Source organism: Cupressus sempervirens, chromosome 2, assembly GCF_028749045.1.
Source record: "Cupressus sempervirens isolate cs-2001-9-10 chromosome 2, ASM2874904v1, whole genome shotgun sequence".
NCBI classification, from domain to species: Eukaryota; Viridiplantae; Streptophyta; class Pinopsida; order Cupressales; family Cupressaceae; genus Cupressus; species Cupressus sempervirens.
Window position 1 is genome coordinate 3,216,959 of NC_143119.1, and position 24,956 is coordinate 3,241,914.

A 24,956-nucleotide genomic window follows, 5' to 3' on the forward strand; every position below is an offset into this window, starting at 1 on the left:
AATTGAGTTGATTAATCTTGGTAAAAATAGCCCCTGAAAGTTTTGGAAAGAGCTTCAGCAGAGGAAAACTCAGATAGAGAACAACATAACAGGAACCAAATGGCTAGAATATGCCAAGACTCTCTACGAGTGTGATCTAGGAGAATGTAGAACCATGGAAACAGAGACTATAGGGGAGTTATTCAGCGAAAAGGATATTATTCAAGGCATAAGGAGGTTAGCTACTGGTAAAGCGCAAGATATAGATGAGCTTCAAGCTGAATACTTAAAATGGGGTGTTGAAACCCTCACACCACACATCACTAAAATTTTCAACAGTGTCAATAAAGAAGGTTTCCTTGTAGAATGGACAACAAGTGTGGTGATCCCACTCCACAAAAGTGGAGATATAAAAAAATCCTTTTAATTATCGAACCATCATGATCAATCCACCATTTGGCAAGTTATTTGGCAGCTTGGTAGAACAAAAAATCAGCAACTGGGCTGAAACATAAGGCAAACGTGCAAAAGGGCAAGCAGGCTTTAGACCGAAACACTCTACTATAGATCACGACATCACTCTTAGACACTTGATTGAGAAAGTTTGGGACACTCTGGGGAATGAGGCTTTTTTTTGTTTCGTGGACTTTAAAAAAGCATTTGACACAGTGCCACGTAATAAATTATGGGATAGAATGGAAGAGTTGGAAGTTCCTAAAGAACTTAGGTCAGCGGTTTACAGATTATATGAGCATGTCAAAGCTAAAATTAGAACAACAAAAGGGCTATCAGAAGATTTTGACAGCAACATCGAGGTTAAGCAAGGGTGTCTGCTATCTCCAACATTATTCGGGCTCTATATTGACAAGTTAGAAGAGTGGATAAACAAGACCAATGGTGAGGGGGTGCAGCTGGCCCACTTTGTGATAAGATTGCTCTTATATGTAGATGATCTCATAATTCTTGCTAGAACAGCTAAAGGTTTGAAAGAGCACTTGACAACACTAGAAAATTTTTGTCATGAAGTAGGAATGCAAGTTAACACTAGCAAAATTAAAATTATGATCTTCTCGCTGAAGAAGAATAGGGGCATACAAGACAAGTTTTTATTTGAAAATAGCCCACTTGAGATTGTGGAAGAGTACAAATACTTGGGCATCGATTTTCATAACAAACTCAATTGGGATACTTGTAGATCAAAAAGGATCCAAGGGGGCTGGAAGGCATTATACTCTTTACAAAACAAGTGCAGGAACGCAGAATTATGGGATTGGACGACCATGAAAAATCTTTTTGGTTTGCTGGTCACTCTAGTTATTTTATACAGATGTGAAGTGTGGGGAGGTAGTATGTCCGAATAGAAATGGCAGCAAGTAGAAAGAATTCAAAAACACTTCATCATATGCAATCTTAAAGTCAAGACCACAGTTCCATATGAGATCCTTTTGGCGGAGGTGGGTTCCTTTCCATTAGAAGCCGTTGCTTTGGTCTGGATGATAAGCTATTTAAAGAAAACCCAAGGTCTGGAAACACATCGTTGGCCCAAGTTGATCATAGAGGAAAAACTTGTGAGGCGGAAAAGCACATGGATGAAGCAAAATGACAAATGGATGCAAAAATGGGATATCAACATCCAAACTTGCTCGGATAACATTATAGAAATAAAGAAGTTTGTCAATGAAAAATTTCACAATATTTTGTGGACAAGACACATAGGGCAGAAAAAATCTTATTACATTAAAGAATTTAATTCCACTTCTAGTCATGATGAAAAGGCCTATATAAGAGTACCTATTAACTAGAAAGAAAAATGTTGATGGCACAACTTAGAACTAGTTCACATCAACTGCGATGTGAAACTGGTTGGTGGCAAGTTCCCAAGGAAGAGTGGACAGACAGAACATGTTTATTTTGTAATATGAGAACAGTTGAGACAGAGCAGCACTTTGTCAAGGAGTGCCTGGCTTATAATGACATCAGATCTGGTTATACAAAAATACTACAAAACAAGGACTTCAACTATTTATTCGAGGAAGATCAAGTGAATAGAGCAGTGGATTTGATTACCAAACTTCAAAGAAGGAGAGACAAATTAACCAAAACTTTACAACTGACTAGTTCCACTCCTAACTCAGGAGGGTGATTGCATGGGTCCCATAGACTACTTTAGTCTCGTGGACGTCATTAAAATCTATCATATCATCTCATTGTATCATGTGCCAGTGGATTGGTGTATTGAAATCTCGCCAATTAGACATACTTGAATCACTAAGATATTTTATCAAACACTTAGATGACCTGACAATACTTCCTTGCACATCCTGGCAATAAGTTATTTCTTATGAGGTTGCACATTTGAAATTCTTCGTTACTTCATTACTGGATATGAGGTTAATAACCATCTCTAACATGTGTGTTTTGAGCAAAGACACAGTCCAATTGGAACTTCTTTCAAAAGTTTTAGTATTTAGAGAGAGAGCTTTAATGAGAAAATGAGAGCACTAGTACGTGGAGAGAGAGTAGTTCTAGTGAGTGGAGGGAGAAAAGCACATAGAGAGAAAATTTTGATATTTCAACTTAGGCTTGAGTTTTGTTCTATATACTTGGGTAAACTATCAAAGCAACAAGTTCTAAAAATGTGTAATAAAAAAAATACAACAATTTGAAGTAAAATTTTATTGTACTTTTTATATACATATAAAATATCTTTATAGACTTTAATTTTTTTAAAGTAATAATTAAAAATTTGATATAAAGTATAAACCATTTACACTTGTGAACTATAGCTTTCAATGACCTATAGCATGTTTAATAGCCAAGAATATTGGAGCGTATAGATGTCCAAAATATCAAATCTATGAAATAAAACAAAAGTTGTATTTTGTGGCAGCAGACACCATTTGCTTGAAACAACTTCTTCATTGCCAAAAGTTTTGGTTCCTTGATCAAGATGATAATATTTAAAAATTGTGTGAGATGTGAGTATTCATATTTAATTGGTTCATTTACAAATGTATAATAATTATTTTTATTTTTTTGTATGGCATTGAAATGGTGGAATCATGATAAGGACTTTATACGAGTTGGAAAATAAATGATCAATAACTTAAATGATGTATGCTTTCTGAAAGAATTTGCAACCAAACTTAGAAAACCAATCATGTGAAGAGCGGAAACTTCCCAACATATTTTCCAAATTTTATACATGCACTTTTTGTAGAAAGTAGAGACACAAAAAACTAAATTAGAAAATGAAACCCAGTGTGTTGTGCTACTGCTTAGAAATATATCTTATTAACTTGAACATGCTACATTGCACAAACTTAAAACAGAGCTTCGGCTCTTCACAAAATGCATACATCATTACATATTGTTGTCTTGAACATTCTCTTACGGCTCTAGGGAGCTGGACTCAATTAGGAGTGAGAACTACTTTCCCTTACATTGTATTTATAATCAGTATTTAGAAGATCAACACTAAAGCCTTGGTCTACATGGTAGCTACGAAGATAAGACTACAATAAATGTTAGTTGGGTCCACAAATTAGATTTGGTGGATTGGATGTTGGATTTGGTTTGTGATGATATGTCCACATATTGAAATTAATATATTCCAACACTTTTTACTAAAATAATTATTAAATAGTCAAATGTAACATAATATATTATGCATAAAACATATTTAAAAGCCTACGTACGGAGTGAATTATACGAAGTCATTTTCTGTGTGATGTGACATAGATCCATTTGTGTATTGCACATTTGTCCCAATAATCTACTGACAACATTTACATGGACTACCTACAAATGAGCTTCTACCGCCTCAAAATTCAGAGAAGAATAATTTGCAAATATAGCGAAGGAGACGATGAACTTCTTATGGGGCACAACTTCAACAATGATTTGTAATCCAGATGCAATCATCAATTATGTTGTTGCACTTTGAACTTAGCCTTGCTAGAAATCTTTGCAAGGGAGTGATGAGATCTTCTAGCACAAGATGTTGACTTGGGTCATGGAGACGAAGTTTGACTTCTATAGTCTTGATGGTTACTTCATCCACATTTTTGTTGTCCAACAATACAAGATCAAGAAAGGAAGTCCAACAGAAAAGAAAACAGTGTTGGCTAATCTCCAAACAAAATGCACCAAAGACCAAAAAAAAAAGAAGTCAAACATGATTCTTTTTCTAATTCACGAAAACACAATGAAATTTTCTCAAAAAATTTATTGTTTTAGATCACAAAATATACAGACCATGAAGATCACAAAATGCATACATCATTACATATTGTTGTCTTGAACAACCTCTTACAGCTCTGGGGAGCTAGACTCAACTAGGAGTGATAACTACTTTCCCTTGCATTGTATTTATAATCAATATTGAGAAGATCAACACTAAAGCCTTGGTCTACATGGTAGCTGTGAAGATAAGACTACAATAAATGTTAGTTAGGTTCACAAATCAGATTTGGTAGATTGGATGTTGGATTTGGTCTATGATGATATGTCCACATATTGAAATTAATATATTCCAACACTTTTTACTAAAATAATTATTAAATAGTCAAATGTAACATAATATATTATGTCTAAAACATATTTAAAACCTACAGTGTTCATTGTATGGAATGAATTATACGAAGTCATTTTCTGTGTGATGTAACATAGATCCATTTGTGTATTGCACATTTGTCCCAATAATCTATTAACAACATTTACATGGACTACCTACAGATGAGCTTCCATCGCCCCAAAATTTAGAGAAGAATAATTTGCAAATATAGCAAAGGAGAATGAGCTTCTTATGGGGCACAACTTCGACAATTATTTGTAATCCAGATGCAATCATCAATTATGTTGTTGCACTTTGAACTGAGCCTTGCCAGAAATCTTTGTAGGGGAGTGGTGAGATCTTCTAGCACAGGATGCTGACTTGGGTCATGGAGACAGAGTTTGACTTCTATAGTCTTGATGGCTACTTCATCCACACTTTTGTTGTGCAATAGTACAAGATCGGAAAAGGAAGTCCAATAGAAAAAAAAACGGTGTTGAAATTTTCTTTAAAAATTTATTGTTTTCGATCACAAAATATACAGACTATGAAGATCAAATGTTGAAAATTTCAAAATAACTCATTGTGTTTTCATTTTTTTTGAAACTCAGTCAATGGTACAATTTGTAGTGAGGATAGCCGCATCCCTTGGTAATTTTCTGTTCATTTTTTCACAATAAAAAATGAAAATTAGCCCTCACAAAAATCTAATGGATCAATAGAAAATTAGGATTAAGATCACAAATTTTTTTTTAATATTTCATATTTAAGCCTTAACAAAGATAAATTACAAAGATAACTTGTCTTTATTTAAATAAATTATGGACAGCTACCAACAACATTAGTTCCCTGCTTTATACAAGGCAGGGACTAATAAAAAGATGGTGCAATCAAATTTAAACGCAGGCTGTAGACATCTATTAAATAAATAAATAAACAAATAAACAAGCTTCAAAGAAAAGTTGAACAAATCAAGCACTATATAAAAGAGTTGAAAAAATCAAGCACTATATATAAAAGTAGGTTTAATAAGTGTTCTTTTAAAACGAAGTAATTTTTGCTATCTCAACCAGTTCTCAAAATTTCAATCTACAATTCATTAGCCAATTTTGAAGGACCCAATAATCTAGTATTGATTATGTAGAACACTGCCAACACCCTCACTTTCATCACTCTGCAAATTTCTTTTTCACTGCTACTTTCTTGTATGACATGAATCCTCAAATTCATCACAATACTACCTCCCATGTGAACTCAAATTACTTCATTTCTTAAACCCGGAAAAGCTTTAATCATTTCAACCGTCAGGAAATAAAAACTCTTGATCGCGAGATGTTGGATGTAACACTGCAAATCTGAGACGCAAGCTAAATCTAGCGGCGAGCAACTTGCAGCATTACTCAGCCCCAAGTAATGACAAAATCTTGAAGCAATTATTTCCCAAAAACTCCCATAAATGGTGAATGATTAGCAATTTGCAAATAAACTTGTTTAGGGTTTTTTCAATGCGCTTGCAGAGTCCAAACTCAATCAACAGTTTTTCATTTCCACGATGGGGGTTTTTTAGTGTACACAACTGGAATTCTTTTCCCCAATGCTCAAGGAGAAGATGCCCACAGAATTTTTAATTTCAGTTGCTCCAACAGAATACGACTAACGTGATCTTCCATTTGTTGAATTTTGAATTATGCAGGTCAAATTTACGTTTGAGAATGCCATCCTTCTGTATCTGAATGTATTTATCCTTTGATAAATATTAGATCTCTAGAATTTCTCTTTTATTGTTTTTAACAAAACATTTTAGATTACACCATAAATATATTTAATCTTAGAAATTTCAATTGATTCTGAATGTGCAATCATTACCATCTTTGTTTCTCACAAATTAATGAATTAACATAGAAAGCAAATATTCCTAATATTCTCTGCTATTAAGGCAACAAATCACATCTTCAACTTTTTTATCCTAAAAAATGTCTCCCATTGGGAGTGTAACCCTTTGAAGACATGTATTAATGTCAAATGATTACTACCTCTTTAGGAGATGCGTTTCATAGATAATAAAGATGATTTTAAGACGGACTGCTTTATAACATTTTAAAGTAATTCCATATCATCTGAAGAATTGTATGAGGAAGACATTTTGGTGATAAAAATTGTTGATGTAAGAGGTATTAAATTACTTCTTAAAATAACACCATAGCTATTAATTATATCATTTAATTCTAAGGCACAAGGAACATTTATATATTTCAGATTTGTGTATGTATGTAGAGTGCTGATTATAATAGATCTGTGTAAGTATTTGAAGATAGAATACAATTTCTAAAAATCTTCATTTTATAGAAAATAATACAAGCAATATTACAGTTAAATTTTGGTAGCGATATCACAATTTGACTTGCTGTGGAAAAATATCTCATACTTATTAATTGATGAATTTAAGGAGCTTTCTATGAATGGTTCATAATGCACAAGACTTAGTGAAGGTTTTGCAAATGGGATTGCAAGCAGAGTGGGTTTAACCATGGAGTAAACTTTTCGCTAAGCACGCTCAAGTTGGAGTAGTACTGGGATGGGTGACCTCCCAGGAAGTCGCAGTGTTTCACCTTTGAGCATCATGTAGAATGTGTGTTTCATTTATTATCATAAGAGATGGCATTGTGTGAATCACTACACATGAAACATGAATTAATGAATTTGATTCAAAAAGTACAGAATCACAATTTAACTTGCTGTGAAATTAAAAATCTCGTACCTATCAATAAGACACACACAAATCTCCAATAGAACATCAAGTTCATTAGAACAACGCATATCCTATCACGACAAATAACTTGTATGGTAGGATTCGCCATCTTCAAACAAAAGTTGATAATAGCTATAGCCTATGTGATGCCTCGGTATAGCTGGGTAATGATAGTTTTGAAAATATCCAAAGCTTTGAATTCTTCTTCTCCATTCACAGTCACAACATACTTCTTCCTTGATATGATATGATAGATTTTAATGACGTCCACGAGACTAAAGTAGTCTATGGGACCCATGCAATCGCCCTCCCGAGTCAGGAGCCAAACTAGTCAGTTGCAAAGTTTTGGTTAACTTGTTTCTTCTTCTCTGAATTTTGATAATCAACTCCGCTGTTCTCTTCACTTGATCTTCCTCAAATAAATAGTTGAAGTCCTTGTTCTGCAGAATTTTTGTATAATCAGATCTGATGTCGTTGTAAGCCAAGCATTCCATGACAAAGTGTTGCTCTGTCTCCACTGTTCCCATATTGCAAAATAAACATGTTCTGTCTGCCCACTCTTCCTTTGGAACTTGCCATCTACCAGTTTCACATCGCAGCTGATGTGAACTAGTTCTAATTTGTGCCATCAACATTTTTGCTTTCCAGTTAATAGGTGCCCTTATATAGGCCTTTTCATCATGACTAGAAGTGGGATTAAATTCTTTAATGTAATAAGATTTTTTCCTCCCTATGTGTCTTGTCCACAGAATATTGCGAAATTTTTCATTGACAAACTTTTTTATTTCTTTAATGTTATCCGGGCAAGCTTGGATGTTGATATCCCATTTTTGCATCCATTTGTCATTTTGTTTCATCCATGTGCTTTTCCGCCTCACAAGTTTTTCCTCTATTACCAACTTGGGCCAACGATGTGTTTCTAGACCTTGAGTTTTCTTTAAATAGCTTAGCATTCGGGTCAATGCGACGGCTTCTAATGGAAAGGAACCCACCTCCGCCAAAAGGATTTCATACGGAACTGTGGTCTTGACTTTAAGATTGCATGTGATAAAGTGTTTTTGAATTCTTTCTACTTGCCGCCATTTCTGTTTGGACATACTACCGCCCCACACTTCACATCCGTATAGAATAACCGGAGTGACCAGCAAACCAAACAGAGTTTTCATGGTCGTCCAATCCCATAATTCTGCGTTCCTGCACTTGTTTTGTAAAGAGTACAACGCCTTCTAGCCCCCTTGGATTCTTTTCGATCTACAAGTATCCCAGTTGAGTTTGTTATGAAAATCGATGCCCAAGTATTTGTACTCTTCCACAATCTCAAGGGGACTATTTTCAAACAGAAACTTGTCTTGTATGCCCCTATTCTTCTTTAGTGAGAAGATCATAATTTTGGTTTTGCTAGTGTTAACTTGCATTCCTACATCATGGCAAAAAAATTCTAGTGCTTTCAAGTGCTCTTTCAAACCTGTAGCTGTTCTAGCAAGAATAATGAGATCATCTGCATATAAGAGCAATCTTATCACGAAGTGGGCCAGCTGCACCCCCTCACCATTGGTCTTGTTTATCCACTCTTCTAACTTGTCAATATAAAGCCCGAATAGTGTGGGAGAAAGCGGACACCCTTGCTTAACCCCGATGTTGCTATCAAAATCTTCTGATAACCCTTCTGTCGTTCTGATTTTAGCTTTGACCTGCTCATATAATCTGTAAACCGCTGACGTAAGTTCTTTAGGGACATCCAGCTCTACCATTCTATCCCATAATTTATTACGTGGCACTGTGTCGAAAGCTTTTTTAAAGTCCACGAAATAACAAAAAGCCTCGTTCCCCGGAGTGTCCCAAACTTTCTCTATCAAATGCCTGAGAGTGATGCCGTGATCTATAGTAGAGTGTTTTGGTCTAAAGCCTGCTTGCCCTTTTGCACGTTTGCCTTCTGTTTCAGCCCAGTTGCTGATTTTTTGTTCTACCAAACTACCAAATAACTTGCCAAATAGTGGATTGATCATGATGGTTTGGTAATTAGAAGGATTGTTTATATCTCCACTTTTGTGGAGTGGGATCACCACACTTGTAGTCCATTTTACAGGGAAACCCTCTCTATTGACACTGTTGAAAATCTTAGTGATGTGTGGTGTGAGGATTTCAACACCCCATTTTAAGTATTCCGCTTGTAGCCCATCTATATCTTGCGCTTTACCAACAGCTAACCTTTTGATGCCTTGAATAATATCATTTTCACTGAATAACTCCCCCGTAGTCTCTGTTTCCATGATACTGTGTTCTCTTAGATCACATTCGTAGAGAGTCTTGGCATATTCCAGCCATTTGGTTCCTGTTATGTTATTCACTATCTGAGTTTTTCTCTGCTGAAGCTCTTTCCAAAATTTTCTGGGTTTGTTTTTACCAAGATTAACCAACTCTATTCTTCTTTTGTTCACATACTCTTCTTTCTTCTTTTTAATCAGTTGATTATACTCTTTTCTACTTTCTTTGTTCATGTTCTTTTTCCAATTCCTTTTTGCCATTTTGCACTCCTCATCAAACCAAGGATTGGCCGGAAAAGTGTTCTTGGCTTCTTTTGTGGCCCTAGATCTTTTACACTCCTCCAATGCTTTAATGATAGTAAGAACAAGATTATCCTTGTCCATGAAATGTTGTTTTTCAGACTCTAGATGGTTTCCTGGAACCCTAGACAGCCGCAAAAGAGAGTCTTGAAAAGTATCATGGTTTTCTTGTGTCATTAAAACTTTGCCAGTCGGAATCATCTTCCTCTTCTGTAAAAGTTTTGGGACAATATGTTGATCTTTGAAGTGAGTAGTCACCCTTATCAAGATGGGGTTATGATCAGATTTTAACTCCATGGGGCAATCTTCTATGTCAAAGTTAATTATCTTTGCGACATAGTCTTGCGAGCATATAACATAATCAACAACACTTTGTCCATTGTGTCTTTTGCATGTGATGCCTCCTGATTTAGGCCACTTTTCCATACCATTGCATATAACCATGTTGTATAGGCAGCATAATCCTAGTAATTCAGCACCAAAATGATTAATCTTTCCCATGCTATCCTGCGAAGATCTTTCCCATTTTTGTGTCCCTTCTTCTTCGAGCCAAACTGGATCTCTGTTTTCATTGTAACTCTCCTTAAGATTGAGAGTTTGGTTGTTTGCTGTTCTAGCATTGAAATCCCCTATTAACATTATTTCCCCTAAAGAGCTAAAGGCTGTTATGTCTTTTTTTAGCGCAACAAACGGATCTTCTCGATCCAACCTATGTTTTTTATATACTTTTGAGCCTTTTGGAGCGAAGTAACATATAGCCACCCTTGTAGAAATCTGATTCTCTGTTATTTTTATCCAAATATACTGCTTGTTTACATCTTCTTTCTCTAAGTTTACAAATCCGCTCCAAGTTTCTTTTATTAGAACGGTGATGCCTCCATGCCCCTTACCATTATCTATCTTTTCATTCCACAGTGATACCTTCTTATATCCTTCAAAATCTGGAACTCTACATCCATCATGCTCATGAGTCTCGGTAAGCATAATGATGTCATTATCTTTAGCTATCGGCCCTAACCCAGGTCCTCTTCTCCAAGGATAACCTCTACAGTTCCAGCTAACTATAGTTAAATGTTCCTGGGTGGGCCCGAGTTCCTATTTATTGCGTGTGATTTTGTCGCTGATTTGGGCTTTGCCATCTTGTAACCACGCCCACTTGCCTTTTCCTCTTGCTGTTTTCACTTTTTCCCATTCCTTCCTCCTTTCTTCTTGCTGAGTTACGGTGAGATCATCATCAAGATATATGCGTGTGCCTCTAAGAAACTTCCTCTTGCTGAAAATGTTATTTTTATCTCCTATATTCTTCATTGTCACTCTAACATGTCTATCTTTGCCTCCTCTAATCCATTTTCCGATTCTTTGAGCTTGTACGGTTGTTCCATGCCAATCTAATTGGTCTTTAAAGAAGTCTTTAACTAAATCCGTTGTTTTCTCCTGTTCTCCATAGTCTCGTAGCCCTTTGACAACGATATTTGTTGCTTTCTCATTTCTTTCTTTTTCCTCTCTAATCTGTCTCCGAACTTGTTTTTCTATGTTGTCAATAGGAGCGTTTGCTGGCCCCTTTACTATGTTGGCCCATGATCTAACTTCTTCAATCTGTTCTCTAAGTTGATTCTCTTTTATTTCCATATTGGCCATGGCATCTTGTATATTTTTCATTTGCGAGTTTTTGTCTGCTTCTGTAGCCTCTCCTTCTCCCATAGTACTTGCTGCTGTCCTCTTTTCCCCTACTTCTTTCTTCAACAATATTAATTCATACTCTCCTTTTTTCATATTAAATTGCAATTTTTGAATTTGTTCTCTAAGTGATTTGACCTCCGCTGCCAGCTTCCAGTTATCTTCAGTAACTCTTTTCATTGTGATACTTTCTATTTGGTTCCTCTCCTCAAGTGCCCACACCCTTTCCTTCATAGCTACTAAATCATTCACAAAAATGTCTGGATACCACGTCATAGGTGTCCTTGTGGGGCTGTAATTATTCGGTAACCCATCCTCCACCATGTCTATCACCTGAGAATTATCTGGCTTCCCTTTACCGTTAATATCTCTGATATTATCAAACTGCTCAATTGTTTTAGAGATTTCAGTCGGCCTCAGACTTTGTTCTCCCTCCCTTGTGCTGTCTGGGGTTTGTGGAATCGGTTTCGGAAGTAAAGTTGCTAACTTCCCTCTTTTTGCATTTTTAAACTTTCGTATCTTTCTCCGCCTAATTATTCTTTTATATTGTTTGGCATTCACATAGATGTAGTTGCCTCCTGTGAGTGGTCCGCTGGTTTGTGATAAGCTCAAAGTGTTTGTGGGCAAATTACCATTTGTCCCTCCAAGATTGAATGAACTCGTGTGTCCGGCTGAGGGTTCTGGAATAATGAGGAAGCTCCCTTGATTCCACTTGATGATGCTGCTGTGCCTTAAACTATCTCCGTATGTCAGGACCAAGCCACTATTGCCAGAGATGTCGTGTTTCGTAGCTTCTTTCAAACTAGTTTGTTGTTCTGCTGTTACTGGTGCCCTGACTATCTGATTCTCTGCCACCCTGTTACTATCAGATCCTGTGTTATGTAAGGTGGACCCATCTAGTTCTGACTGTTCCTCTCTTATCATAGGTTGATCAGTTAATGATACTTTTACAAGTATCCTATCTGCAGATGTATCTGTGATTTCCCCGTTTGTTCCGTCCATGAGGACCATATCATTCCCACCAGTGCCTTGTTTATATGTTTTTAATAGTGTTTTACTGTTGTAAACTTACCAATGCCAGGAGAAGAAACAAAGGGAGCCTGAACAGGTGTAAAATCATATGCAAGATAAAAGGAAAAGGCGTACCTGGGATCTGCCTGTCCGCCTATTGGAGGCACATATTGTTGTCTTCAAATGGAACCGAGCTGGAGCCCACTGAAAGAGAGGGACACCATATCAAGTAAAATCATCATTTGGAAGCCCACCAATATCAAAGTCTTTAGTACTGGATGGTCCCACCGGATGCTAAGACTACCGACCAAACCCTTAAATCTGCCCCTGCACTGATCCCGTGTCTTGTGGACCCCTCAATCAGAATGCTGGACCCCTCAAATTTTTATGTAGACCTTGTATTATTAACAAAACATTTCGAACAAGCTTCTGGCCATAGTCCTAATAGCTCTTACTTTGTTCCGAGTATATTCCAAGATTTTCATGAGTTAGCACGCAACGTAGGATGCATGGCACAGACCCTCAAGATTGGGGCTGTTATGTCTGTATAACCCTTTTTGACCAGTAAGTACGATGGTGACCATTTGACTCCCCTCCGAAATCCGTACCTCACTAGTAGTGGGTGTTTCAATTTCTCGAGTATCCCAGGTGTCGATCAAAGCGCATATGATAATAGCACTCAATGTGTCCGGTATCTCCACGGCATCATCACGCCTCCTATTTTCACTAGTGGGATACAGCTCAGTAACCGCGTCTGGGCTAACCATACCAGAAAAGAAATTAGCATTTAATATCGACTTGGCTCCGTCAACAGATACGCCGACCACAGTGGCAGATTGTGACGGAAGTCTCTGTAGAAGGTGTTAAAAAAGATAACTCTTAGGTTCCCAGAAATGCAATACCAAAAGCAGTAAAATAAAAATATTAATCAACGCTATCAGTAGACAGAATTTTCTTTCCCTGAGAATTAGAAGTACGTATCTCTATCAGGAGGCAAATATTTAGTACCTTCAGCCTCTGACACCAGTCCCATACACCTATACCTCCACCGCAAGGTGAAACATACAGATATTTCAATCCTTCTAAATCTTCAATGCCATTAATATTTTGCAGCTTTTTACATCGATCAATGGTTATCATCTCCAGAGAATGTAGACCCGAAAGATTTGGAACCTCTTCTAGCGACGCACATCCCCTCATGCTCAACTTCTTAAGACCCCTTAGATCGGAGGTTCCTGATACTATTTTCAGTTCGTGACAAGCCCTAAAGCCAATATAGCTTACTGTTGTCACATTCCACAAATGCACTTCAGCAAGATTTGGCATAGAGAAAAGCTCAAGAAGGTCGAGTCTGGGACAAATTTCTCCGCATATTGATATTTTGGATGTAAGTTTTACGTGACTTATATCTATGGTTTGAAGGCAATTCATGCCCCTGCCTATAGAAAACCCATAATCAGCCGCATCTATACCATTGTTCAAATCAAATTCCCCACTCAGAGAGACACCACGCAAAACCAAACTGCTAAGCTTGCTTAGTTTTTTAAGGGATTCCGAGAATGACCTCCCTTCAATTAGCATCTTATACTGCGCGTCAAAAGAGGGAGATATGCATAGATTTTCCAGATGAATAAACTTTCCTAACGTATCTGGAAACCCTTTCAATACTGGGGTTTCAAGAAGCAGCTGTTTCAACTGGAAAGGGACCTGGAATTTTAATTTAATTTGTCTCAGAAACGTAAGCAGTTGTCATGAAGACACTGTTCTGAAAAATATAGACTGCGATTTAGAGAAACTTAATTATCAAAACAGAATAACAAAATACCTCAGCATCGCTGGGGCACCTTTGAAATTTTCTAGTGATGCTCATAAAAAATTGCAAAATTGGTACGGAAATCCATGAAGACAGAGGACCCTGAAAGTCGCCCTTCAGCAATCTTTTTAGACTTCCATTGATAATTCGCAAGCATTGCAAACTCTGTAGAGGAATCCATGAAGGAATACTATCTATTCGATGGTTTTGAAGGTCGAGTTCAAGCCATACCAAGGTTGTTGATCTGTCAGCACCAGCATTTGACTCTCTTACAAAAAAATTAATTTTACAGCCAATAGACTGATCAAAAATTGAATACAAACAGCTACCATTTATTTCTCTCAGAATGTTTTGGAGTCCCTTCGATTCCTGCATTAAACGATCAAGGTCAAACTCGCATTTCTCTGGCCGGAAAAACATTAAGAATTGGGATCAATCAACGAGTGAGAGATTATTATGAAATCTTCAAAAAAATAATAACAAATGAAAATATAGGGGCTACCAAAGATTTAAGATAATTGGGAAGCCACAGGCGACGAGGACTCAGTTCATCTGCTATTTCTCGCCCAATATCCCGCAGATGATCATGCATTCTAAGAACACCCTTATCTCCTTCTTTGACAAGAGACTTTTCTATTAAACTCTGAAGTGCGTGCTCGGCACTCCATCCGGATGTTTCCCCTATCCTTATCGCGATGTCCTTGGCTTTGCCAATAAAGAAACACGCAATGTCTAAGAAGATCTGTTTCTCCTCACTGTCCAAATATTCAAAGTTTATTTTCAGTCTTTGTTTTAGGTTCTCAGGTAGTGACTTTTTAAATGCATCCAATCCCCTTTGCCAGTATAGCTTATCATTACTACCATAAACATGCCCACCCAACACTTCCAGCGATAGGGGCAACCCTTGACATAACTGCACAAACCTTTGAACCAAATCCTCATATCCATTGTCTGGATTTGGTCGCCTGAATGCGTGCCAACAGAAGAGTTCTGTGGCATTTGATGTACCCATTTCTCCCATATTATAATGGACGGTGATTCCAGCACGAGTCAACACTCTTGAGTCACGGGCTGTGATGAGCACCAAACTATCAGAACCAATATCGTTGGCATCCATGCACAACAGAGCATGTATCTGATCTTGGTGACTAATATCATCCAGAACAATAAGATAACAGGAATCACCACTACTTTTGAGGCGATTTTAAAGATATGCTGTTCCAGATGTATTTTGGAAATCAAGATGGGGTTCTTTGAACAGATCTTTGATTATTTTAGTTTGAAGAGAAGCCAATTCACCTCTGGCGGATGACTCTCTCACGTCAGCAACAAAACATGATCCATTATATTTTGAACGTTTGCGGTTGAACAGCTCCTTGGCTAGGGTGGTCTTGCCCGTACCTCCCATTCCGGAGATGCCAACAATCTTAACATTCTTCCCCTTCACAACCTGTGATCCGCACCGTCTTTCAAAATCTGCAACAAGGGCATCGAGTCCTACAGGATGTTTTGCAACATCCAAAGGTCTTCTGCTTTCCACCTCTTGGGCCACAGCTGACACTAATTTTTTACACAGAGAACTGATAATTATGCAACAGGAAAAACAGAATTTGATTAGAAATCGTTCCTGGTGGAATAAAATTGAAGGGAGCGAGAAAGAAAAAGACATGGCTACTAATGCATCAGAAGAATAGGCAGAAATGTCTTACTGATACTGAGAATCCTTTTCCAGTTCGTAGCCAGAGATGAGTGAAGCTCTGTTAAGGGCTCTTTTCCAGTCGTCAAGCTTCTTGAGGCATCTTTCCGTGCTTTCATATTTTTGAAATGCTTCAAGATAGCATCCTTTGGCGTACCGGAGCTCCCAAGTTTTAACTCCATAAAAAACTGGAATAAACTTAGACTTAGTTTCTAACATGAGAGCGAGTTCATCTAAACACCAAGGAGACTCTGCATATCTTCGGGAAAAGATGGCGATCTGAACCGAAGAAGCGGATATGGCATCCCTTATAGCGGGAGTAACGAAATCCCCCATCTCTATCTCCTCCGAATCAAGAAATGCCCGGTATCCCATCTGCTTAAGATCACTATAAAGATCAAGAGCCAAAGTTTCTTTGACATCAGGTCCCCTGTGGTTGATGAATACATCATATTCTTTTGGAGGTGCAGCTGTTTTTTCGCTGGTTTCTGGTTGAGATAAAGGTGAAGAAGCCATGAATGGGATACTGCAACTTAATATACCCAAAAGATTGACTGAACCATTACTGAGAATGGAGTCTACATTACATGCCTCCTAAGATGACAATTTGGCAACCTGCCAAAATGGCAGAACACAACCCAAAACAAAAAAGAGCTCAGGTTAAACAGCACACTCACATGCATTATGGGGAGCAGATGCTGCAGAATGGCCGGATCAGGATGAGATCGATTCTTGTAATGGAGTTCAAGCCAAGAAGGGAAGCAATTCTAACAACCACCTCTACTTCCGATTCCCCCATTTTTGTTTAACAGATTTTGCGTGAGAACAACCTTCTCATTTGGTTGGAAGAGATGGAGAAAAATGGAGCAAAGGAAGAATCAAAGGTGGAAAATCTTGGAAGAAGTGGACGGACAAGATGAGAATGGTACATAGCAAAAGAGAAGAGGTATGGGCATGGGCAAGTACTTTGAATGAATGAATAAAAGACTTTTAATGATGTTCACAAGGTCATAAGTCTAAGGGGCCAACATAAAACTTCTAGTCAGTTTGATTTGATTTCTCCATGATGTCCCTTTGTTGTGAATAGCTCCTTTGAAGAGTCTTTGTCATTCGAAAAGGTCTTTTATGCTGTTCACTTTTAAAGTTTCTTTGTGTTGGTTGCGAATGTCCTTGTATGCGATGCAATCCTTCAAATAGTGCCACTCCATTTCCACCACGGCACCGGCTACGGTGCAACATATTTTGCACCGTAGAAATGCGTGCCCAATTTCCCTTCTGCCAGGATGTCCGTCTCGTACGACATGTGATAGTGTCAAATTTTTAAAAATGACTTATATTAAATAGTAAATCTTATGTTTATTACTTTTGTCCATTGATATTAACTTTTGAAATAGTAAATTAGGACATCGTAAGTTAGTGTCTTATAAATATTTTCACTTGGAGACATATTATCATATTCAATACAAATTCTAGTGATTTCTTACATTTGTTAAAATCAAACTTCAGAATTATACTTATTAGATATATCCCAAATTATATTTGATTACATACCAAATTAATTTCCATTAGAAAACAATCAAATTAAAATGTTGTCTATCACATGAGTTAAAATATATTTACTTTTATCTAAAATACATAGCGTAAAAAATATACAATATTCAAAAAAATTATTTAAAAATAAATTGTTATTACTCACATAAATTAAATTAAATAATACCAAAAATTTAAAAAATTTAAAAACATAATACTAGAATTATAAATTTAATTAATAAATTTCAAAATTCAACTATACACAAATTTTCTTTAAATTTTATTATTTATAAAATATAATATTAATAATAACTATCAAATAAAATATAAAAAAAATTTACCTTTACCAATTCAATATATAATTTGAAAACTTCAATCCACTTAAAATATTGTAACACTAATTTAATAAAATAAAAATTTCCTCTTTCAAGGCTAATTTACAAAAGTTAATATCAATGGACTGAAGTTTTTGTAATATCAATGGACCGAAGTTTTAAAAATAAAATAGTTAGTATTATCATAGCGGATACGGTAGGAAGGACACTATCACATGTCGTACGAGACGGACATCCTGGCAGAAGGGAAATTGGGCACGCATTTCTACGGTGCAAAATATGTTGCACCGTAGCCGGTGCCTTCCACCACACCCTCATTGCAAAATTTACAAATTATGTCCTTCCACTCTTCTTTAGGGACCTTCCATCTACCATTTTCACATCTCAAATGGTGTGAACCAAATCTCAGTTAGGTGATTAGAATTTTTGCCTTTCCTTTAATATTGACTCCTAAATACTCTTTATCGTCATGTTCGCATGTGGGATTAAATTCTTTGACGTAATAGGTATTTTTTCTACCTAACTGATTTGCCCACATGGCAGACTTGATTTTTTCTGCCATCCATTTTTTTATTTCAAAATTATTTTTTGGGCACTCTTGGTAGTCAATGTTCCACTTGTTGAACTATTTATCATTTTGTTTCTTCCATGTCTTCTTCCAATGAGCCAATTCTCCATCGACCACCTTACGAGGCCAACAATGTGCATGCATTTTACCCACTTTTTAAAAATAGCTCAACAATCTAACAATTGTTGAGGCCTCCACTGGGAGCATGCTTGCCTCTGTCAAAATAATCTCATAGGGAAGTATTGATTTGATTTTGAGATTAGTTGTGATGAAGTGTTTTTGAATTCTTTCAATTTGCTGCCAATTATAGTTTGATACGTTGCTCCCCCATACCTAGCTACCATATAAAATAACTGGTATCACCAATAATCCAAAGAGGATTTTCTTAGTCTTCCAATCTCACAACTCTGTTGTCTCGCACCTGTTATGAAGAAGATAGGATGCCTTCCATCCCCCCTGTATCCTTTTTGATATGCATGTTTTCCAACTAAGCCGGTAATGGAAATCTATCCCTAGATACTTGTATTCTTCTACCATCTCTAGTGCTTTTCCATTAAATATGAAAATGCATTGTTGTTTTGTTTTCCTCAAGGAAAGTACCATGATCTTGGTCTTAGAAGTGTTGACCTCCATCCTTAACTCTATGCAAAAATTTTCTAAGTTCTTTAAATGTTCCCTCAGCCCCTATGTTGTTTTAGCAATGAGAATGAGGTCATCAAAATAAAGAAGTAATCTAATCACATATTCAGCCAACTAGATTTCCTCTCCATTGGTTTTGTTTAGTCATTCCTATAACTTGTCAATATAGAGGCCAAACAAGGTAGGAGATAATAGACACCCCTATTTGACCCCTATGTCACTGCCAAAACACTTCAACGTGCCCTCTTTGGTTCTAATCTTCGCTTTAACTTGATCATAAAGTTTATAAACAATAGTCCTATACTCTATTGGGACCTCCAATTTTTTTGTCATATTCCATAACTTATCCCTAGGGATGGTGTTGAAAGCTTTCTTAAAGTCAACAAAGGAGCAAAAGGCCTCTTCCCCCTATTTATCCCATGCTTTTTCAATGAGATACCTTAGGGTAATGCAGTGATCAATGGTGGAATGTTTTAGTCTGAAACCCGCTTGACTTGTAGCTCTTTTCCCTTCTTTTTCTATCCATCCGTTGGTTCTTCGCTCTACCATACGCCCATAGAGCTTTCTTAATAAGGGGTTCACCATGATGGTGTGGTAGTTGGAAGGGTCATTGACATCCCCACTTTTATGAAGAGGAATAACTACACTAGTGGTCCATTCCATAGGAAAGCAATCTTGTGTGACCATATTAAAAATGTTCTTGATATGTAGAGTTAACAAATTTGTCCCCCACTTTAGAAATTCAGCCTACAGCCCATCAATATCCTGACCTTTTCCACTCACTAATCTCCTTATCCCTAGAGTAATGTTTTCATTAGAAAATAGTTCATCCAAGTTGTTGATTGTGGGGAGTGAAACTTCGTCTTTGGGTCTCTCGTAGAGAGTCTTTGCATATTTTAACCATTGAGAATCCATAATTTTATTTTCAACTTGTTTTTTAGCTTTTTGTAACTTCCTTCCAAAATCTTTAGGATTGTGCTTTCCTAACATGATTAGCTCCTTCCTCTAATTAAACACATATTATTCTTTTTTGGATTTGATCAATTGTTTGTATTCTCTTATGAGTGTTTTGTTTTCCTTTCTCCCTTTAAGTTTTCTTTTTGTGACCTTGCATTCTTCATCATACCATGGGTTACCTAGAAAGGTGTTTGAGATGCTCTTCTTTATCCTTATTCTCTTACAACCCTTTAACTCTTCCTAAATTAGTGGGATCAATGAGCTACTATTGATATAGCTTTTCTTATCATTATTTTCCTTGATATTCGTGATGTCATGGTGCATTTGGATTTGTTGTTCAAGAGCAGTGGAAAATATCTTTTTATTTTCATTGTTTATAAGGAGCTTGCCCTCTTTATGTCCTTTTGTGTTGTCATCTAGGACCTTATCACTTTTCAACCTTTTGATCTTCATATTGTATTTAATACAAAGGGGCATATGATCTAATTCAGCTCCATAGAACATTGTTTAATTCTAAAATCAACTACCTTAGTGATGGTTGATTGCGAACATATCATATAGCTCAACATTTTGTCTGTTATACATTTTACAAATAATTTTGTTTGATTTTGGCAATGTAATGCCCCGCCAAAGGATCCAAAATAATTAACCTAAAGTTTTACTAAGTTTATCAAACATTTTTTTTTAAAGAACAAAAATAACATACACATCAAACATAAAATAGCGAAAGCAAAAACATACAATTAACTATAAGCATACAATTAACATATCATATAGTTCAACACATTTTGTCTGTTATACATTTTACAAATAATTTTGTTTGATTTTGGCAATGTAATGCCCCGCCAAAGGATCCAAAATAATTAACCTAAAGTTTTACTAAGTTTATCAAACATTTTTTTTTAAAGAACAAAAATAACATACACATAAAACATAAAATAGCGGAAGCAAAAACATACAATTAACTATAAGCATACACATTCCATGCTTTCATATTTTTGAAATGCTACAAAATAGCATCCTTCAATTTTACTGGTGTACCGGAGCTCCCAAGGTTGAACTCCATAAAAAATAGGAATAAACATAGACTTAGTTTCTAACATGAGAGCGAGCTCATCTAAACACCAAAGAGACTCTACATATCTTCGAGAAAAGATGGCGATCTGAACTGAAGAAGCAGATATGGCATCCCTTATAGCGGAAGTAACGAAATCCCCCATCTCTATCTCCTCCGAATAAAGAAATGCCCAGTATCCCATCTTCTTAAGATCACTATAAAGATCATGAGCCAAAGTTTCTTTGACATCAGGTCCCCTGTGGTTGATGAATACATCATATTCTTTTGGAGGTGCAGCTGTTTTTTCACTGTTTTCTGGCTGAGGTAAATAGGAAGAAGCCATGAATGGGATACTGCAACTCAATATACCCAAAAGATTGACTGAACCATCACTGAGAATGGAGTCTACATTACATGCCTCCTAAGATGACAATTTGGTAACCTGCCAAAATGAAAGAACACAACACAAAACAAAAAAGAGCTCAGGTTAAACAACACACTCTCATGCATCATGGGGGAGCAGATGCTGTAGAATGGTCGATCAGGATAAGATTGACTCTTGTAAAGGAATCCAAACCAAGAAGGGAAACAGTTCCAACAACCACCTTTACAAGCACCTCTACTTCTGATTCCCCCATTTTTGCTTAACAGATTTTGCGCGAGGACAACCTTCTCATTTGGTTGGAAGAGATGGAGAGAAATGGATCAGAGGAAGAATCAAAGGCACAGAATCTTGGAAGAAGTGGACGGACAAGATGAAATTGGTAAGCTTCTAGACATAAGAGGTCTGGGCAAGTCCTTTGATAATGGTATGTTAATATCCTAACCTACAATCCCCGTTGGTTAGATTTGACATCTCATTGACGGCACCGGCTACGGTGCAACTTATTTGCCACAGCCCCTAAAGTTAGGTCAGTCAAGTCAGGTAAATACTCAAGCAAATACAAATCCTCCGTATGTACCACCGCGATGTGAAAAGGCACAGTCAATAGTTTGGAAACGTGATTTTGTTGCAATATTGAAATTCACCATGTCTACATACTTTTATAGAAAGCATGCGTGAATCATATTTATAGTCAAATATAATTAATATTTTAATATGGGGTTCTCTTATATTATAATTTTATAGGATTATTTGGATAATTATTTTTTATATGTATATGCAATTTTTTTTTCTATATTAGAAATAAGGAGATCAAAATTACAAGAGATCACAGAGAATCAAAGTTCAGAGGCCAAGCCTCACACCATCAAAAATGAAGTATATACAACGAAACAACAGAACAAAATCATAGACCATGACACCAAGTAAAGCTCATCAGCCTAGGTGTCCACCCAAGCTGTCCAGCCCAAGGGGCCATCCATCCACACCATGCTTTTCGGATCTTGAATTTGATTCTGCATGTAAACCATCTCACTAGAAGCATTGTGAGGTCTTCTTTTAATCTCATTGCTAAACCTACTAAAGGTTTGATTGAAAACATGTATATGCAATTTTACAATAAAATATGGTCTTATTATTGTGATTTTATAAGTTTAATATATATGTGCAATTTTACAATAATATATGCAAAACAATCCATGTGAGTTTTGCCACCTAATTTTCCTAATTTTACAATAAATTAATCAATATAAAATCATTGTTATATTTTATATATTTTTTAAAAAAATTAATTTTTATTATTTTTAATGTTTTATAACAACTTTATTTATATTTTATGTAAATATAAATATATTCATTCATATGATTTCTTTTAACATTATCTTATTCATTTTGATATTTTATAATAATAAATGTAATGCATTGTATTTGACAAAGTTGATTGCTTAACAACTATATTGTAACGTGAATACTAGTATAGAAAATGTATTATATTTTTTTTTGAAAATAAATGATTTAAGAAAATGTTACACATGAGTTGAACATGTAACCAACTAGAGATTTCTTTAGGTAGTGTTTTGAATATATGTTGTAAACATAACATCTATAGTACATCCTTCAAAAAAGAAAAGAAAAAAAAATTGTAGTGTTTTTACCTCATAAATCATGGCATGACATCCTGGTATCAGAGCCCAGGTTTTGAACACTAAGACCTAGGCTCATTGTGTTTCTAACTTGAGTAGAAATAATATATATAAAATCTAGAAAACTTTCTTGAACCAATATATATATATATATATATATATATATATATATATATATATATATATATATATATATATATATATATATATATATATATATATATATATATATATTAAATGCACAAGCCATAACACAATAGAAAAATAAACAAAGAAACCCATAAATTCTCTACTTCTCTTCAACTGCTAAAAAACTTGCATCAAAAACACCTTAAAATGTAGCCATAAGGATGCCATAAAATATCAAGAGAGGTCATGCATGGCTTTGCATGACTCTTTGTATGAACCTTCAACTCTATGTGTGTGTGTATATATTTCAAACATATAAACACACAAGAATATATGTGCATATTTTTCTAAAACATTTTTATAGTATCCTCCATGAATGTTTTCTCCCACCTGCAAAAAAAAGAAAAGAAAAAGAAGAGAGATGCCAAATAACCATAGATTAGAATAATGCTACCCTTTTTATAATTTGAATAAACCCTGATTTCAAATTAGGTTTAGGGATGGACTTTGACCATATGAGTTGTTTCAAATTAACTTTAGGTCATGTTTTGGGGGGAAATCTCAAGTTATATTAAGTTTAATTAAATAGAAAGATGATTATTGAATTTAATTCAAAAGATTGTTACAAAAAAATTGATCGAATATTGGAATTATTATTAAACTATTAGAAATAAATCTATTTTATTTTATTATAATAATAATAATAATATTAAAATTAACAATTAAGGAATGATTTTTTTAGTTCAAAAAAAAATAGTAAGAATCTATATTTTGCACACTTTACAAAATAGGCAAGGTACATTTAGGAAAAAGAAAAGAAAAGAAAAAATCTATATTATGTGATAGTTTCCTTTTTTTAAAGTTATGATTATTATATCTAAAAGATCAAATATATATTTCCTTATTTGAGGAGATTTTTATCCACAAAGATAGAATGAATGATCACTTTATTTTGTTCTCTAGAACTATTCAATTTATTGATCAAATAATATTTTATTTTTAATTTTTAATTTTTATTTTGACATTCTAAGAGAAATAAAAATAAAAATTTATAGACAATAATTAAAATTGATAATAATGTGGATCACTATGGAATTAGACCTATTTGGTTACTCAATTGTCTAATCTCATATTAACTAGGAAGGTCAATTAAAATTATGTATTATTTAAGGGTTTGACATTATTACCCTCTCAGCTAAACATTGTAATTTAAATCAAAATTGGTTTCATCAATCTTAGAGGAAGATTTAAAGTAAAATTAATTATTTTATACAAGTTCTAAGTTTTATCTTTATTTCTTAATAGATAATTTTATAAGTTATTATATCTAAATGAGGCTATTATTAATATTAATTTTATTATTAATTTGATTGCGAGTATGGTGAAAGAAGGTAATCATCTTCTCATGTCCCCTTGCTATCCTTGGTATGGTCATTATGTGCTTGTAATGTGAAGATTGTTTGGTAACATGAAAATTATTATGTATCGTGAACTTTTACCTTGGTTGAGATTTCCTTTACTTTTCATGTTATTGCCAACATTGTGTAGCATAAGGCACGAAAACCTTGGCCAAGTTTCTTTCTCAAGGTCCTATTTTGCATCAATGACACCCTTATTGGTTTTGATTAAGGTTTTTCTATTTCTCTACTTATTTATTTATTTATTTTATACT

General features: G+C 35.4%; 2 protein-coding genes across 3 annotated transcripts; both read right to left on the reverse strand.

Moving 5' to 3' along the window:
- Positions 1-4,753: 4,753 nt before the first annotated feature.
- On the reverse strand, positions 4,754-15,465 carry LOC149570794 (disease resistance protein RML1A-like). Its single transcript, XM_089812357.1, has 5 exons — positions 14,851-15,465; positions 14,361-14,717; positions 13,544-14,242; positions 12,671-13,386; positions 4,754-5,193 (listed from the first exon to the last, which is right to left on the reverse strand). Exons 1-4 carry the CDS (start codon positions 15,463-15,465, stop codon positions 13,024-13,026), a joined length of 2,034 nt encoding a protein of 677 aa, XP_089668483.1. The 3' UTR covers positions 4,754-5,193; positions 12,671-13,023.
- Positions 15,466-15,552: 87 nt separating this feature from the next.
- Positions 15,553-16,992, reverse strand: LOC149570795 (toll/interleukin-1 receptor-like protein). Of its 2 annotated transcripts, XM_089812359.1 has the most exons (3): positions 16,722-16,992; positions 16,058-16,532; positions 15,553-15,928 (listed from the first exon to the last, which is right to left on the reverse strand). In XM_089812359.1, exons 2-3 carry the CDS (start codon positions 16,417-16,419, stop codon positions 15,553-15,555), a joined length of 738 nt encoding a protein of 245 aa, XP_089668485.1. In that variant the 5' UTR covers positions 16,420-16,532; positions 16,722-16,992. The 2 variants fall into 2 exon arrangements, with proteins under 2 accessions (XP_089668485.1, XP_089668484.1); XM_089812358.1 differs by having other exon boundaries at positions 16,058-16,992.
- Positions 16,993-24,956: the final 7,964 nt, after the last annotated feature.

What these genes read in the sequence shown, in the direction of transcription:
- LOC149570794 (XM_089812357.1), bottom strand. Translation starts at nt 15,465, where the DNA reads ATGGATGCCAACGATATTGGTTCTGATAGTTTGGTGCTCATCACAGCC. An exon ending in GGTGCCCCAGCGATGCTGAG is followed by an intron (nt 14,243 to 14,360) that starts GTATTTTGTTAT and finishes TTAAAATTCCAG; the next exon opens with GTCCCTTTCCAGTTGAAACA. An exon ending in ACTGGTGTCAGAGGCTGAAG is followed by an intron (nt 13,387 to 13,543) that starts GTACTAAATATT and finishes CACCTTCTACAG; the next exon opens with AGACTTCCGTCACAATCTGC.
- LOC149570795 (XM_089812358.1), bottom strand. Translation starts at nt 16,560, where the DNA reads ATGGCTTCTTCACCTTTATCTCAACCAGAAACCAGCGAAAAAACAGCT. An exon ending in GAAAAGGATTCTCAGTATCA is followed by an intron (nt 15,929 to 16,057) that starts GTAAGACATTTC and finishes CATAATTATCAG; the next exon opens with TTCTCTGTGTAAAAAATTAG.